Source organism: Camellia sinensis, chromosome 5 (assembly GCF_055761805.1).
Source record: "Camellia sinensis isolate YWXY chromosome 5, ASM5576180v1, whole genome shotgun sequence".
NCBI classification, from domain to species: Eukaryota; Viridiplantae; Streptophyta; class Magnoliopsida; order Ericales; family Theaceae; genus Camellia; species Camellia sinensis.
In genome coordinates, this window is record NC_138965.1 from 18,513,379 (window position 1) to 18,530,429 (window position 17,051).

At 32.3% G+C, this 17,051-nt stretch overlaps 2 protein-coding genes and 1 pseudogene across 2 annotated transcripts; 2 read left to right on the top strand and 1 right to left on the bottom strand.

Annotated features, from left to right (window-relative positions):
* The first annotated feature begins 694 nt into the window (after window positions 1–694).
* On the top strand, window positions 695–1,210 carry LOC145791250 (protein FAR1-RELATED SEQUENCE 8-like). The gene has a single exon (XM_082871582.1). The coding sequence runs from the start codon at window positions 695–697 to the stop codon at window positions 1,208–1,210; it is 516 nt and encodes a 171-aa protein (XP_082727708.1).
* A 7,593-nt stretch (window positions 1,211–8,803) lies between these two features.
* LOC114292487 (protein JINGUBANG pseudogene) lies at window positions 8,804–9,550 on the bottom strand (annotated as a pseudogene).
* Window positions 9,551–9,833: 283 nt separating this feature from the next.
* On the top strand, window positions 9,834–16,407 carry LOC114319810 (V-type proton ATPase 16 kDa proteolipid subunit). Its single transcript, XM_028266867.2, has 3 exons — window positions 9,834–10,109; window positions 10,209–10,494; window positions 15,924–16,407. Exons 1-3 carry the CDS (start codon window positions 10,031–10,033, stop codon window positions 16,054–16,056), a joined length of 498 nt encoding a protein of 165 aa, XP_028122668.2. The 5' UTR covers window positions 9,834–10,030; the 3' UTR covers window positions 16,057–16,407.
* The last annotated feature ends 644 nt before the right edge of the window (window positions 16,408–17,051 follow it).

Here is a 17,051-nt window from a genome sequence, read left to right on the forward strand (position 1 = left end):
AAAGTATATTGACTTCAATTTCTTGATGTTGTGCTATATCCCACTTGAAAGTTTAGAGAGCTCTTATCCTACATCAGTTTACATGATAATAGATAACCTAATGTAGACTTTTAATTGATTTTGTATGTGATAATTTTTGGTGGAATTTGATATGCCTATAACCAGAATTGTCTTTCTAGCTTGGTTTTGTTTCATATGTTTTTGATGGTCACATAAATCATTTCATGTTTCAAATGTTTTAAATTGTCAACCTAGAAGCTTCATTTTAGCAACAAAAGGATGGAAGGTTCAAACAATCTTAGTGAGGAAGTTCAAGAACCGGAAAGTGGTGAAGTTGAAGAACCAAAGCAGGGGATGTGTTTTTATCTCAAAGCAAGAAGTGTGTGCATTTTATGCAAAATATGCGAAGCACTTTGGATTTGCTATAGCTTATGGAACACAAAATTTTGGTAATGATGGGGAACTAAAATACTTTGGAGTTGAATGTACTCGGACGAGGAGGAGAAGAAAAAAATCGAAAGTAAACCCTCTGGAACCATCTTTGTTAGCCAAAAATGATTGTAAAGCAAAAGTAAGAGGGAGTCTACAAAAGGATGGAACATTTAAGTTAACAATCGTTGTGTTGGAGCATACTCATGACTTGGTTCCTAGTGACTCACAACATTTTGTAATGAATAAGAGAATTCTAACTCCTATGAAGAGAAGATTAGAAATAAACGATGAGGCAAAGATAGGGGTGGCTAGGAATTTTCATTCTATGGTTGTTGAAGCAAGGGGATATGAGGCATTAACATTTAACGAACGAGATGCAAGGAATCATATTAAGAAGGCTATAAGATTGAGGCTTGGAGTAGGAGATGCCGAATTAGTTGCACTTCATTTTCATAGGATGCAACAACAACATTCGAACTTCTACTCTGAAATGGACTTTGATGGAGAAGGACGCTTGCAAAACTTATTTTGGGTTGATGCAAGGAGTAGGGCAGCTTATAAAGCATTCGGGGATATTGTCACATTTGACACAACCTATCTCACAAACAAATATGACATGCCGCTTGCTCCATTTGCAGGAGTTAATCACTATGGGCAGTCAATTTTGTTTAGTTGTGGGTTGTTATGTAATGAGAACACTGAGACATTTGTATGGCTATTCAGAGCTTGGTTAAGTTACATATCAGACACTCCTCCAAATGCTATAATAACTGACTAGTTCAAAGCTATGCAAAATGCCATAGAAATTGTCTTTCCACAGGCTTAACATCGCTGGTGTTTATGGCATATAATGAAGAAAATTCCAAAAAAATTGAGAGGCAATTCGCAATATGAATCCATAAAGATTGCTTTGCAAAATGTAGTTTAAGATTCTTTCACAAAAAAAGAATTTGATGAAGAATGACAAGCAATGATTGTAAAGTTCAGTCTACATGATAATGAGTGGTTGGGGGTATTATATGGTAAGCGACATAAGTGGATTTCTACTTATGTAAAAGACATTTTTTGGGCTGGCATGTCAACTACACAACGAAGTGAGAGCATAAATGTATTTTTTTGATGGATATGTGAACTCGAAAACTACTTTAAAGCAATTTGTTGAGCAGTATGACAATGCCTTGAAAAGTAAGGTGGAGAAAGAGACCAAAGTAGATTTTAAATCTCGAAACAAATTGTATAATTGCCTAACGATGTATGCTTTTGAGAAGCAATTTCGTGTAGCCTACACAAACACAAAATTTAAAGAGATTCAAGCAAAAATGAAACGATTATTGTATTGTCGTGCGAATCTTGTCAAAGAAGAATGATCAATTTGTACTTATCATGTGAAAGAGGTTGTTCTAGTCGGTGAGCAGATGAAGAAAATAGAATTTGTTGTGTACTATAATTCCATTGAATGTGACATCCAATGTATATGTCGGTGGTTTGAGTTTAGGGGCATTATGTGTGCCCATTCACTTAGTGTGCTCCTTGAGAGGTGCACATATGAGGTTCTAGATAAATACATAGTGCCAAGATGGAGAAAAGATTTAGAAAGAGGGTACACATGCATTCCGACCACATACACTACATATGGGGCTGTTCTCAATGCAAAGGTGCATGATAACTACCACAAGACAGTGGATGAAATTATAGAAATTGTTTCCAATGATGATGCTAAGCACAAAGTCATTTAACTTGGGTTGATAGAAATTAAGGATAGAGTGAGACAGGTTGATGCGGGTTGTGCAAGTAATGTGCCACCTTCTACTAGTGGTGTCCCACCTTCTACTACTTCCCCCAAAACTCATCCCGGACCCAGTTCTACAAATGTAAGCATGACTCGCAAGGTGCTTAGTCCTATGGTTGCTCGCCGAAAAAGCCGTCCATGTATCAAATGGAAGGTTAGCAAAGTGGATGAAATAGTGAATCAGTTGAAGGGAAAGAATAAAAAGGCTACAAAAGTACAGGTAAATTTTTAATTTTGTTTGATATATAAATTTCAGAATTTTGCTTACTTCAATTACTCACCAATATGTGTTCCTATAGGGTCGTAAGTTAAATTTTACTTCTATGAATGGCATGCAAGTGCGTATGCACGAACCAATATGTGCTTAAGAAAGGACTTTTCATCTTTCCATTGTTTTTATTTTCATATTTGAAATTACTAATGAAGATACTATGTTTGTAAGGTGCCGCAAACTCAACCGTACTATATTCTATGTATGGATGGCACACAAGAGAGTATGTATGTATCGGTATGTTTTAAAGATATGACATGAAATTTTTTTGCTTCTTTTGATTTGCAGATATGTTTGCCACAAAATTTTTTCATATTATTACTTTCTCATTGAATTGGCACGAGGTAGCCCAATGCAAATGGTGGATAATATTGGAAGCGAATCTCCTAGTCATTCAAGAATGGTGAACAATATAAGCAGTCAAAGTGGACCAATTGCTTCAAAATTTGTTGACTTGAATATAGATGTGGATCCTTATGCCCCTTTTTATTTTTAGTTTTTTAGTAGTAATTTTATGACTTTGTTTTGTAAACTTTAGATACTTTGGTTTGTTTAGGATCCAATCAAGTCTCATCACTTGTAGTGTAATGGTTTAAAGTGATTTTGGCTGACAATATATTTTTTGGAAGGTGACTTATTATTCTCTTGGGTGTTTTGATGATGTTGATATGGTTTTATTTTGGCTTAATTCGGTTTTGGTTCCAGTTGTTTGGGTGCTTGTTTTTATAGTATTTGTGGTGGTGCTCTTTTGGCTTTACTTTGCTATTATAATGTGATATAATATAAGCATAGATGTATGGTTAGCTGAATAATGGGAAGCAGGGACAGATCCCTGATACCACAGATGTAGTAGAGTGGCTGTAGTTTTAACTTTCTTTGTGCTTACCTTTTGTTTTTTACCAAATGCTATCAAACCATTGAGAGAAATTAGATATTGGAGTTCTGCTTAATATTTCTTTGATAGTAATGTGACCTTAGATATAAAAGGTAACAGAGGCAAATATTTTCTTTTAAAAAGAAACAGAGGCAAATATAAATGCTCATTAGTGTATATTCCTAATAGGAACTGAAACATTTCATAGTTTGGTAATGTTTTTGTGGTGTTTCAAAATATTTTAGTGCCTTTTGATGGAACAATTTTTGTAATGTTTCATAGTTTTGTAATGTTTCAGTGGAATAATTTTCAAAATATTTCAGTGCCTTTCATAGTTTTGTAATGTTTCATAGCTGAAACGTTTCATAGTTTCATAGTTTTGTAATGTTTTTTGGGCACAAGTATTTCTTGATAACTTAACTGCAAAACCCATGTTCTTTTCCTAAAAGCACTCAGTCCAATCCCTCACATGGGCTTTATAACCTTCCTTGTTCACATCATTCCTATAACCTTCCTTCCTCACATCAGAACTCACAACAAAAACACTAAATCATAGCTGGTTCAAGAACCGAGCAACAAAACGCCACTGTTGAACACAAAACCAACACAATAACATATACACTCAAAACAAGAACTCTCAAAAGCACACACAAAAATTCTCAAGAACACATACAAAAACTCCATTGTTGTTTTGTCATAGATGGTTCAAGAACACAAAACCAGCAATAACATATACACCAAACCAAGAACTCTCAAAAACTCTCAAAACCAAATGTATAAGTTTACAACATTCATTTCAACATTAAACAAATTAACACCATTAACATGCTAAAACCAGTACACACTATGTTTGCCTTAAGCTGCTTCAATCTTCGCTCCAATATGTCCAAAGCTTTATTATTTCTTTTAGAATCATTCATCTCCTCATTTTCATTCTTCCTATGAATAGGATTAGGCCTCCATTGGATATTTGATGCATTGCCATGTTGGCTAGCAGGCGCCTACCATGCAAAGTAATCACACTTGCCATCTACACACTTGAAGTAAAACCTCCCTAAATTTTTCTGTGAGTTTGATATCTTAACGGCTGCTTTTTTTGCCACATTTGCAACCTTGATTTTCGAAAAGGTGACCATCATTGTTTGAACTAGTGGATATGTAAGCCATTGACATGTCACTCCTAATAATAGTATTTTATCAAATAATTAGGAAATTATTCAGCAAAAAAAAAAAAAAAGTGTTCATTAATAATGTCAAATGGCTCATGGAAGCACAAAGCATTTCATTGAGACATTTTATCATACACTTGCAATGCAAAATGTAAGTCTAGAGAGAATCACACATGCTTTGAATTCTCACACATGCCTTCAATTCATCATTTCAACAAGTTGATTTTTCTTTCAAAATCACAACACGTTTCATCATGTTTAAATTACTACTAAAGCTTTCTAACAAGTCTATTTCATAACATTTTTTTGAAGATATAGGTTCATTTCATGTACCAATTTTGCACTCATTATAAGTCCAGAACAACAAACCAACAATGTTAAGCTTGGAAGAAGGTTTCAACGCTCTATGGAAAATTCACAATGAAACAGAGCAAGAAAAACAAGATCTTTTTGGCACTCGAGGCTTGGAGAGGATTTAAAAATGAAACATTTTTTTGAAAAATCACACAACTTTTTATCATGGGGATTAAATGGAACGCATTTATAAAAATAAAAAAATATAAAATAATAAAAAACAAAAATATGACCTTTTCTTGGCTCTCAATGGAGGAGATTTGGGGATCTAGGGTTTGGGTAAACAAAGCAACGTGGCCGAAAAATGCCGAAAGCCCTCCACCGCCGGCCGATGGGTTGGTTGATTTTGCTCTGCTTGCTGGACTGAATCAGTTTATGGGTTTCAAGAGAGAGAGAGAGAGACCTAAAGGCTGAGAGAGAGAGCGAGAGAGGCTGAGAGTTTTGGGGTTTGAATAGTTTTGTGAGTTTGAATACAGTAAAGTGCAAGAGAGGGATGAGAGTAGAGAGTCAGTCACACGCGTTGAGGCATTCGCGCCTCACTTTGTCGAGGCACTAATCATTTTTCTTCTTTTATAATGAAATATATATTTTTAATTTAATTATTTTTATGTTTAATATATAACTTATATTGGTTTTGATCACTTTAATTTTATTAAAATGAAGTTTTTATAATCATGTTATCTATCTATACTATATATATAATCAAATGTAGTGGTTTTGTCAAAAATCTGTAAATATTCATTCCTAAATTCTCATAATTTTAAAATTATCTCTTTCCTACGTGGCAACCCTTTTTGATTGTCTTTCGTGTTTTCTATTTTTCTCCATTTTCTATTTGTTTGATTAATTAAAATGAAAATTAATTTCATGGCTTATGGATAAAGATTTGAATTTCAAAATTCCTCCATATAGATAAACATATAAAAACTGATAAATAATTTATGAAAATTAATTTCATGGTATACAGATAAAGATAAAAATTAAATACTTAATTTCATAACTTAGAGATAATTTAAAATTTCTTCCCATAAATAAGCATATAAAAATTGATAAATAATTTATAAAAATTAATTTCATGGCCTACTGATAAAAATAAAGGTTAAAAAATTGATTTAAAAAAAAAATTACTCATGTTTTTTGCCCTTCATTTTGTACTTTAATTAATTTCATTATAAATAAACATACAAAAAAATCATAAATAATTTATGGAAATTTATTTCATGGCATTTAGATAAAGATAAAAAGTTTAAAAATTATTTGAAAAATAATAATTTCATGACTTATAGATAAATAAACATATAAGAATTGATAAATAATTAATAAAAATTAATTCCATGGTCTACAGATAAAGATAAAGATTAACTAATTGATTTACAAAAAAAAATTAAAATAATAAAATTTAGATAAATATATGATTTGTTAATCCATATCTATCAAAAACATATCTATCTAAATCTTTATTTTGGTTTACTTATATTTTTTTTCTCCTATTATCACATATTATCTTTTTTTTATTTTGAATTTTTTATCTTGTGAAATACTCTTATCTATAACTTCTTATCTCCTCTTAACCTACCCCTCATAATTTTTATTATTTGTTATTATCTACCAAGTGATAAAGATATATATAAAAAAAGAATGGTTGGCTATGAATAAGAAGAATATTAATAATTAAATAATGAAAGCTGTATGGGAGAAGCAATACAAAAATCTCACAAAATTATTTTCCGTCACTATATTTATCCAAGGTAATAATTTGATATTCTTTCTTTTAATTTTTAAAAATAGTTTACATTAGATCATTACTATGTGTTTTTTCTTTTTGATTGTCATTTGTTATAGTATTTTTTCAATCCCATCTCTAAATTTTCTCTTTGAAATTTCTATTTTTTTAATAATAAAGTTTAGAACTAATTTCTTATCAAATTTGTTTTCCTGGTGCTTATTTTATTGAAAGATTGAGACAAATAAAACTTTCATATGATATATGAAATTAATGAATATAATACAAAGATGGTAGAGAAATATTACATATTTGTTGATATCTCTCTGTTATTATTAGTTGATTTATTAGATTATATTATCAATTTAGAGCCCATATGATTTAATTCAATGTCTATGACTTTAGTTATATTCGACCATTTTGTTGTTGAGTAACCTATATAATTTTTTTTTTTTTTGATATATAATGATTAAAGCTATCATTTGTTATATTTCTTCAAATACAATTCAAATAATCTGTCATCATTTTTTTTTATAAATAAAATGGATTAAACTATTTTCTTATATAATTTTTATAATCCTACGAAATTCTTATCTTGATTTTTTTTTTTAAATGTTGTAGAAACTATGCAAGTATTATTCAAGTTATGGAGAATGATTACTTACAAATTATAATTAAAAGTTGAGATTTATTCATGATTTGGTCCCACAATAATAATATAAATCATTGATTTAAAATAAGTAAATTTATGATAACTTATACAATTTATTTCTTTTAATGCTTTGTTTTTGTTTTTGTTTTGTTTTGTTTTGTTTTTTTTTTTTTTTTTTGCATGACACTATAGTCTGATACAAATTATTTATGTTGGCAAGTGATTGTAATACTATTATCCTAACAATCTTTATAATTAACAATTTTTTATGTATATCAAATTTTTATTGTGAAATTTTGTAGATTAATTATTGTTAACATCAACCAAGATGGCCTAACATCATGGCTTGCAGCTATTAAAATATAATTCAATATTAGAATAATTTATATATCACACAAAATGTATATAGTTTATTTTTCTGTGCATCGCACGGGTTATCCCTAGTATTTAAAAAATTTATTGTATTTCTCTAAACTTCATTAACAATTAGTATAATTTACGATTCACAAATTTATGAAGGACAATTACAAAAAAAGAAAAAGAAAAAAAACCCTTAAACTTAGGGTCTGAGACTTGTAACAAAATCAATTCTGAATTTTTAATTTTGTCAATTTAAATTTAAATTTTTTGATTTATTTTCAATTTAAATCATTTGCCTATAATTGTTAAGTAAAATCGATAAAAAAATATTAATATTTTAGCCATTAAATACAATGTAAGTATACATTAAATATCTAAAATATAATTTTTTATTAAGTTTAATGACTAGAATATTATTTTTCTATTGATCTTACTTAACGAAAATAGACAAATGATTTAAATTGAAAATAAATCAAATGTTTAAAATTTAAATTGACAAAATTAAAGCCTAGGATTGAATTTATTAAAAGGGTAAAACCCTTGGTTTTTTTTTTTTTTTTTAATTGTAATTTCCTCAATTTATAATGGAGATTATTTCATTTTTATCTCTATACTTTTATACGATTTTCAATGACCCCCCAGATTACTCTTATTTTTACGCGTACCCCTATACTATTAAAGTTACTATCAATTTTGCCCCTACCGTCACATTTGAAACGGAAAACGTTAAAAAAGTTACATTTTTGCCCCAAATTTCAAAAGAAAGATGCAAACCCACCGTTTGCTACCAGCAAACCACCACCACTAACCACTACTTTAAGTTCTTCTATCTCCTTCGTCATAACTCTGTTTCGCCTTATTTTTACGTCGTTGGATTCAACTCACAGTCTAATTTTCGTATCACATCTCACACGTCTCATTCTTACTCTTTTTGCATGCTATCAGAGCTCCGAAAGTTGATAAAAAAAAAAAGACTTTTTCTTCTCATTTTTGACTTTTCTTCAAGCCATCTTTCGGACTTTATATCTTTCTTGATTCTTGACGGTTCTACTTCATTCTTTCGCAATTCTCTTCGCCTTACTTCCCGCTTCGCCCTATACTACCTTGCTTTCTCACTTCTTCGTATAAATGGGCGGTTTTGGTATGCCGAAAGTTGTCTGAAAACTAATTTTGAAAATTTCAAAACATTACAGCCCATATGGTGCAATTCTGTGAAAAAAAGTGTTTGGTACCCTTCCGCCGCATCTCTCGCCACTATATCTTGACACTCCCATCTATAGAGCCGGTGAAGACCAACCCATCAAATCCGACAACCACTGCATTAACTGCGTTATCATGAACATGAATCGATTCCAAACATTTCAAATTCGATACTCTCCAAACCTTTATTGTCTTAACCCAAGAAGTTGAGTATAACAAAGATTTGTCTTCGCTCAAACTAAGACACGAAATCACATCGAAATGTTTGATCCAAACCGTATTTCGATTCCTTCTCACCTCAACATAATTGCTCGAATTGATGGAGCTATTTATATAAGGTTTCAACGCGGGTAAAGTCCCGATTCATTTGTGAATTGTTGGATTCTTCGCAGAAATTTTCCATAATCGAATCTTCCTGTCTTGATGGCCCGTGAAAATGATTTCATTTGTAATTATAATGGCTTTAACTAACCCACTATTCGATTTGAACCCAAAAAACTCCTTTTGATTCTTTCATACCCGAATGTTCTTGCTATTAGAACCAATGTATAACAAGTCGCTAGAGGTGGCAAGCGAGCATATATGGCCTTCTTCGCGAACAAAAGAACCCATTAGGCCTGCGTATGAATAGCAATCGTCGATTTGAGCGGCGTAAGAGGACCATGGAGATTTCGATAATGGCAAGGATTCGTTCCAGGAAGTCGCATTTGGTGAAGAAGTGTTAGGAGGGCTGGTGTCGACATTGCTGAATCAAAACGATTCGTTTGCAAGTTGGAAAAGTGTTAGGAAGGTTGGTTTGCATATTTATTTTAAAATTTGAGATCAAAATGTAATTTTTTTTAACGTTTTTCGTTTCAAATATGACGACAGAGGCAAAATTGATGATAATTTAAATAGTATGGGGATATACATGAAAATAAGAATAATTTGGAGGGTCATTAAAAATCGTGTAAAAGTATAGGGATAAAAATGAAATAATACTTTATAATATGCAAACTGCAAAATTTTAATTTATGGGACAGTATAAATTTCATAAAATTATAGGCCAAAGTGCCATTTACCCATTATATAAAGGAGAATTGCTTCCATTCTTGTACAAAACTATAGAGCAGAGAGAGAAGGCTGATCTAATCTGTGTTTCTGTACATATTTTCCCACTATATTTTCCCGAGATCCAATCAGCCTTTGCTCGCAAGAAAATCCACAATGTCTTCGACATTCAGCGGAGATGAAACCGCTCCTTTCTTCGGCTTCCTCGGCGCTGCTGCTGCCCTTGTTTTCTCCTGTAATCAAACCCTAGATCTCATTATCTCTTATATATATATATATTTACATTATTATGTTGCAAACCCTAGATCGTGAATATTTGATTCTGAATCTTCAGGTATGGGAGCTGCATATGGAACAGCGAAGAGTGGTGTTGGTGTTGCATCGATGGGTGTGATGAGGCCAGAGCTGGTGATGAAGTCGATCGTTCCTGTTGTTATGGCTGGTGTGTTGGGTATTTATGGCTTGATCATTGCTGTTATCATCAGTACTGGTATTAACCCTAAGGCCAAGTCGTATTACCTCTTTGATGGTTATGCTCATCTTTCCTCTGGTCTCGCTTGTGGTCTCGCTGGCCTCTCTGCTGGAATGGCAATTGGGATCGTCGGTGATGCTGGTGTTAGGTATTGATTTCTTGTTGGATTGTTCGTTTATTTCATTGTTTCATGTTGTTAATTTCCAGTGATAGTTGCAATTTCTATTTTAATTGTGAAAAAACATATTCAGATTGGTTATCAACTTATGATTTAGGGGTTTTTAGTTTGTATTTATGTTGATATTGGTCTCGAGCTAGGACGGTTAAATGTGAGTTATTTGAACAAAACCCAGGAATAGATTTGTGAGCAATAGGAGTAGTGTTTTCTATGGATGGAGATCACGTTCTAGAATTATTGAAAATTTAGTTGCATGAAGCCGGAGTGGGGGTAGGGAAACGAGGACATAGAGAAAACTCTAAGGTTGAAGTGCCTAGTGGAGAGGTTATGCATTGTATATCTATTGCTCTAAACTCTAAGGTTTAGAGCAATGAATTTGTACTAGTTTAGAGAATGGTATGGAAGAAATGACCAATCACACAGCACATGTTAGTGTATAAAAGACAATTGTGACCAAATAAGTGATTGTCCATAGAGTAGATCATATTGTGCCAAGGCCATCTTGAGTGATAGTTCCCAAAGTTTGTAAATGCAAATGTGTAACTCTAGGTCTTTATCCTTTGTGTGGTGAGGCGTCTTAAAGTGTTGAGGCAAAAGCATTTCGAATTTTGATTTTTTATATTTATTTAGTAAATAAATTAAATATTTTAAAATAGTAAAAAGAATTAAAATTTATATATGAAGGCTCCGAACATGTCATTACAGAGAAGGAAGCTTGTTCTCATCAAAAGTGAAATCAATGTTTTGAGCTTCAATTATCGAGCTTCTCAATTACGCACTTTGTCTTTTTTCTTGATTGGTCATTTACTTTAATTTCCTTGTGGAATATAGTTGCACAAGAGATTTTTCTTTATTTTTTATTTATGCTTAAACCATTTAATAGACTAAGTTTAACAAGAGTCTAAGTCAAGCTCTTCATATGCGTACTTTTCATTTGTTTATACGCAAAGGGCGTACAAGGCGTATGCCTCAGACTATGGTGTGCAAGCCTTTGGAGAATATCGCCAAAAATCGAAGCTTCATTGCATTTTGCATTAGCCTCGCCTCAAGGCAAGCCTCAATAAAGTTTTTTAAAACTTATTGTATATTCTTTTGACAGTGTATAGTGTTTTGGATGCCTTTGTTAACCAAATTTCTGGATGGTGTGTGATGGTGCATGCACTGCTATTGGCTTGTCTGTTGTAGGTAGAAGTTTTCCCTCATGTGTTTTAATAGACGTGTTTACCATGTTTGTATATGTTTATGGCATCATTAGCATGGTGTGTGGATGATATATATGCTACTATTGAAGGCAAAAGTTTTGCCTCACATATTACATGCCATTTCTATGGATATTGAACAAATATTCTCTGTGTCCTTCACCCCTTTGCGTTAAAGAGGTAGGCTAAGAAGCAAACACTTCTAAAAGGGTATCATGACACGCGTTGGACACACATTCAAAATGTATCATATTATTATTTTTTTAATTTCTTTTAGAACCAACACACTTAGGGCCTAGGGAACGCGTATCTCCACTTAGACATATATGAGATGCATTGTAAGTTCAAAGAAAAAAAACTTAAGTTCTAATGATAAAATAAAAATAATATGGATTTAAATCTATTTATCCGTCCTTGAGACTTTAAAAAAATTTGTAAACCAAACCAAACCAAACAAAGTCTTAAATCCCATCAAATGGGGTCGGCTATATGAATTCTTATTCTCCACGCGGTTCTATCAAAGGCCATTTCGTTAGCCAAATTAAATAGATTCATATCTCTATTTACAACGCTAGTCAACGTTAATCTAACCCTACTCGGTCCCCTAACACTTCCATCTACCGTCACTACATCGCATCTCTTCACTACTACCTCTGTTGGTTTCCGTTGAATATGACCAAACCATCTCAATCGATTCTCTCAACTTATCTTTTATCAGTGCTACTCCTACCTACCCATTCCCGAATACACTCATTCCTAATTCTGTCTAGTCTAGTCTAATCTTGCCACACATCCACCTTAGCATTCTCATTTTAGCAACATTCATCGTATCTATATGTTATTTCTTAGTTGCGCAACACTCTGTCCCATACAACATCGTTGGTCTAATAGGCGTTTTATAGAACTTACCTTTACTCTAGTGGGTATTCGTTTATCGCACAATACCCTAAATGCACTTCTGCACTTAAGCCATCTCGCTTTAATCTTATGGGCCGCATCCGCATCAATCTCCCCTGTTGTTGTGATAATCGACCATAAATAACGAAAATGTTTACCTTTAGGCAGTTCTTGGTTCTCAATCTTCACTTTCCCTCAGCTTTCATTGTTACTGTTACTAAATTTACACTCCATGTACTCTATCTTAGTTCTGCTTATCTGGAATTCTTTAGATCAAGGGCTTTTCTCCAAATCTCCAACTTTGTATTAACTCCTTCTCTAGTCTTATCCACTAACACGATATCATCTGCAAAAAGTATACACCATGGCACGTCATCCTGAATATTTATCGTCAACTCATCCATAACTAACGCAAAAAGATAAGAACTTAAGGTAGATCCTTGGTGTAAAATGTGGAAAATAAATTCTTATTCTTTTAATATAATAAAATATATATGTAATTGTTGTGGAAAAAATAAATAAGTTGTTGTTTTAATGTATGCATAATATATGTGTATATGTATTTTCTTCTTGTTTCCATGTCATGTCGTGTCCTATTTTTTGAAAACTATCTTGTTGGCTTGTTCATATTATGCTATGTATGTGTCCTAGGTTTGTATCAGTGCTTCTTAGGAGGTAGGCATGCTACATATCTATTAGAATTCTCTAATAGCTCATTTAGAGTATACTATATAGCAGGATTTTCATTTGCTCTGGTCTCTAGGAAGTCACAATTGGTTGCTGGATTCTTTAGCAATTTCTTCAATCTGTCTCCTATTTTGAAGGTTGGTTGGTTGGTTGGGCTATGGTCTCTCTTAAGGCAATCTGTAGACACTATTTTGCTTATTGCTTGAAGAAAAAGCATCTTGCACTTCATTCCTCTGATTATAGACCTTTCAGATTTATTGCCCTTATAGAGGTGTAATGCATGTTCTTGCTTGGAATGGCTGATACTGTAAAGGATTGGAAGAGTTTGCCAATTTGCATATGTGATATGTTCAATTCAATAATTGGTTTTGGTTAGCATTCATGGTCTTAATCCTTAAATTTCTTGTGTCAACTTTACCAGCCTGATTGCATAATATAAGTGGATAAAAAATAAGTTATTAGTAAGACTCCTGGTACATGTAATGGGTGCAAGTATGTGTCCAAAGCGTCAAAATCATCTAATTCTGAAATGTAGCGACACTGAGACAGTTAAATAATCATACTTTTAATATTATTCTTTTATTCCCCAAGTTAAACTGGTGTTTCCATTTGACGTCATGCATTAAGCATGGGAATATTGTAACACGGAAACGGTGTGTAATGGATCATTATGGCCGTTATGGTATTGCTATAGCCGTTACATAATACCGAAACGGCTATTACACATGTGAATTTCCGTCACACTGCTATAGCGGCCGTAACGGGTGGTGGTGACCACCACAACCATTACGTAACTGTTGCGTTTGCTTTTTAAAACCTTAATGGCGATACATTTTAGTGTACAGAATGGAAATACAATTGACGAGTTGTCCTATGGGATTATGTGAGGGTAACCATAAGAAATGACTTTGCAGTGCCAAAAGGAAAGGAAAGCACACAAACATAGGCAGACCCACTGTCCCTTATTTTTTTTCCAACTTAGGCAATGCATGAGTTTGAGAATGGTTAATTGCATTCTGGTTACTTAAATGGACGAATTTGGCTAGATCTATGCGGCTCTTACTTTACCTTTAGTTTATATCAAAGCCTTTGCTGATTCAGTTATAACCGATGTGGAAGGTTGTTTGCCCTGTGATAGCAGTGGTTGAAATTTCTTGGTTGGGAGTTGGGCTTACAAAGATATTAACTTGGCTTAGCAATTTAGGTGGGGGCAAGATTTTAAAAAGTGGCTGTGGTGGTGGTTCTTGCCATCCGTTACGGTCACGCTATAGCAATGTGACGGAAATTTACATGTGTAACAGCTATTTCGGTGTTGCTTAACGGCCGTAGAAATATTGTAACGGTTGTAACGGTACACACTTTTACAATATTTTGAATAGATTCCTTTTTCCAAAAAAAAAAAACCTTAGAAAAAAATAACAAATACTCAAGTGATCCAAACAAACAAAAAAAAAAATCCTTATACAAATTTTTTTCTTTATAATTTATTTTTTAATTTTTATTTCATTACGTTAGCATGTAAAATAAAAAAATATATATATATATATATATATAAATAGTGGTTGTATTTATTTTTCTAATCATTTTATTTAATATATAATTATAAATATTTTTTATTTTGTTACTGTAATATGTTGTTTAAAAAATATTTTTTAAAAAATAAATAAAATCAGTAGCTTAAAAATAATTTTTGTTTCTGACACAATTTTTATTTTTATAATCATTTCATTTAATACTTAACGGTAAATAATTTTATTTAGTTAATTGTAAAGTGTTGTCTAAAAAAATGCTTCAAAAATAATTTTTGTTTATGGCACAATTTTTATTTTTATAATCATTTAATTTAATAATTGTGAATATTTTTTATTCAATTAATTCATGTATTGGTTAAAAATAATTTGTTGGCATTTAAAATCAATTATTCTTAAAGTCGTTAACTATTGAAATAAAATGTGAAAAACTCTTTTTGTAGTGATATAAAAAAATGAAATATATGTATCATACTTAAAAACTAATAAAAATTGGTCAAAATCTATTTTAAATCCCAATAAATGTGATTCAGAAAAAAAAAATTTAATTATATGCTCATTGGTAAGTTTTTTTTTTAAATTGTGCGAAAAATAAAAAAAATTATGGTTTCGGTTACCTCAGCCGTTATGTTACGGCCTTCACACTCTGCAACCGCGCCACCGCAACTGTTATAGCGATCAAAACCACTTTTTGAAAACTTACCTGCAACCGCAACCACTTCTCGAAACTTTGGTTTGGAGTAAGAAATTTAGTTATGAAAGTTCTCCATATGTCCATCATGTACCAATATGCGTAGCGCAGAGATTCTTGGACATTCCCGTGTGCTTCCTATCATTCGGCTTCAGATTGAGATGGGAGGTGAGTCCACTAAAGGCAAAAAATAAAAAATGATCTTGGAACTTAAATTTCCCTTGCTTGAGAGTAGTGTTAGTTTCAGAATTTGGACGCTCTTTGGATTTGGGAATTATTTCTCTCCAAAACGCTTCACAGAGAAAAAACCCCATTTGGTGAATATTTTTTTGTAATTTTATTTTTTTTCTATCATCAAAATTTCCAGCACCTGAAAAATATGTTTTTGTTTTGCAGAGCAAATGCGCAGCAGCCAAAACTTTTTGTTGGGATGATCCTCATTCTTATCTTTGCTGAAGCACTGGCCCTCTATGGCCTCATTGTTGGTATCATATTGTCTTCTCGAGCTGGCCAATCCAGAGTAGACTGAGAAGGATTTGTGTTTTTTACCTTGTGTCCTTTTGTATTGCTTTGTGGTAACCATATTCGGAAAGATGAAAAAAATTTATAAGTTTTAAATCTTCTTTGGTTAGAACAGCACTCGAGAGTTCGTCAAATTTCTCTTGAATTCGAAGATTGTTGCTCAAAATACACTCATTTTTTGGCTGCTCATTGCTGTTTATAGAGTAGTAGACTGAGTATATCTCTGCAGAATAAAATCTCATGAAGGTGTCTCTGTTCGGTTTTTATCTATCGCGACTTCAGACCAGTGTGGAGGCTATTGTCTTGGAACTACTGTGTTGTATCAATTTTTTTTCTATGAAATCTTTGGTTCGACTAATATTTTTTGTTATGAAATTTTACCGGTATTCTTCTATGGTATTAGGATCTATTTCTGGTCTTGTATTTAGTGGTTATTTCTCTCTCCTGGGTTTAAATTTGGGGAATGGCTTTCCTTCTGTCCAATCATGGACTAGAGGGTACTATTGGACCTGTGGGGGTTCACCATGGGTCCTGTTTTGATAATTCAAACCGTGTAATGTATAGAAATCGTCGAATATTATATGCTTGTAAAAAATTACTTTGATCGGATATTGATATTTATGTGATTAATTTTGTTTTGTATGAAAAAAAATAGACGGTAAAAAATAAATAACTTACAAAAATCTGATTTGATTTCATCCCTTAAATTTCTGTTGTTTTCTTTTGATAAAGCCGTATACACAATTAATAATTTCATTTTCAAATACAAGCCTTTGTTTTAGCCCATACACTTATTTAAGGTCGATGATCATGGTTATCAAAATTCCCATCTGTATTAAGATCATACAATCTTAGTTTGACTAAATGATTCATATTGTACTAGGTTATTATGTGTCATTTGTAGGGGTGTACATGTATTGGATTGGTTTGGTTTTAGAGTAAATTAAGAACTGAATCGGCTTTTACAATCCTAGAAAAATTGGAATCAGAATCGGAATCAAA

Bases quoted from the DNA above. Each gene is read 5' to 3' on its own strand.
- LOC145791250 (XM_082871582.1), top strand. From the start codon at position 695: ATGAAGAGAAGATTAGAAATAAACGATGAGGCAAAGATAGGGGTGGCT.
- LOC114319810 (XM_028266867.2), top strand. From the start codon at position 10,031: ATGTCTTCGACATTCAGCGGAGATGAAACCGCTCCTTTCTTCGGCTTC. The intron at 10,110-10,208 runs GTAATCAAACCC...CTGAATCTTCAG, and splicing joins TGCTGCCCTTGTTTTCTCCT to GTATGGGAGCTGCATATGGA. The intron at 10,495-15,923 runs GTATTGATTTCT...TTTGTTTTGCAG, and splicing joins GTCGGTGATGCTGGTGTTAG to AGCAAATGCGCAGCAGCCAA.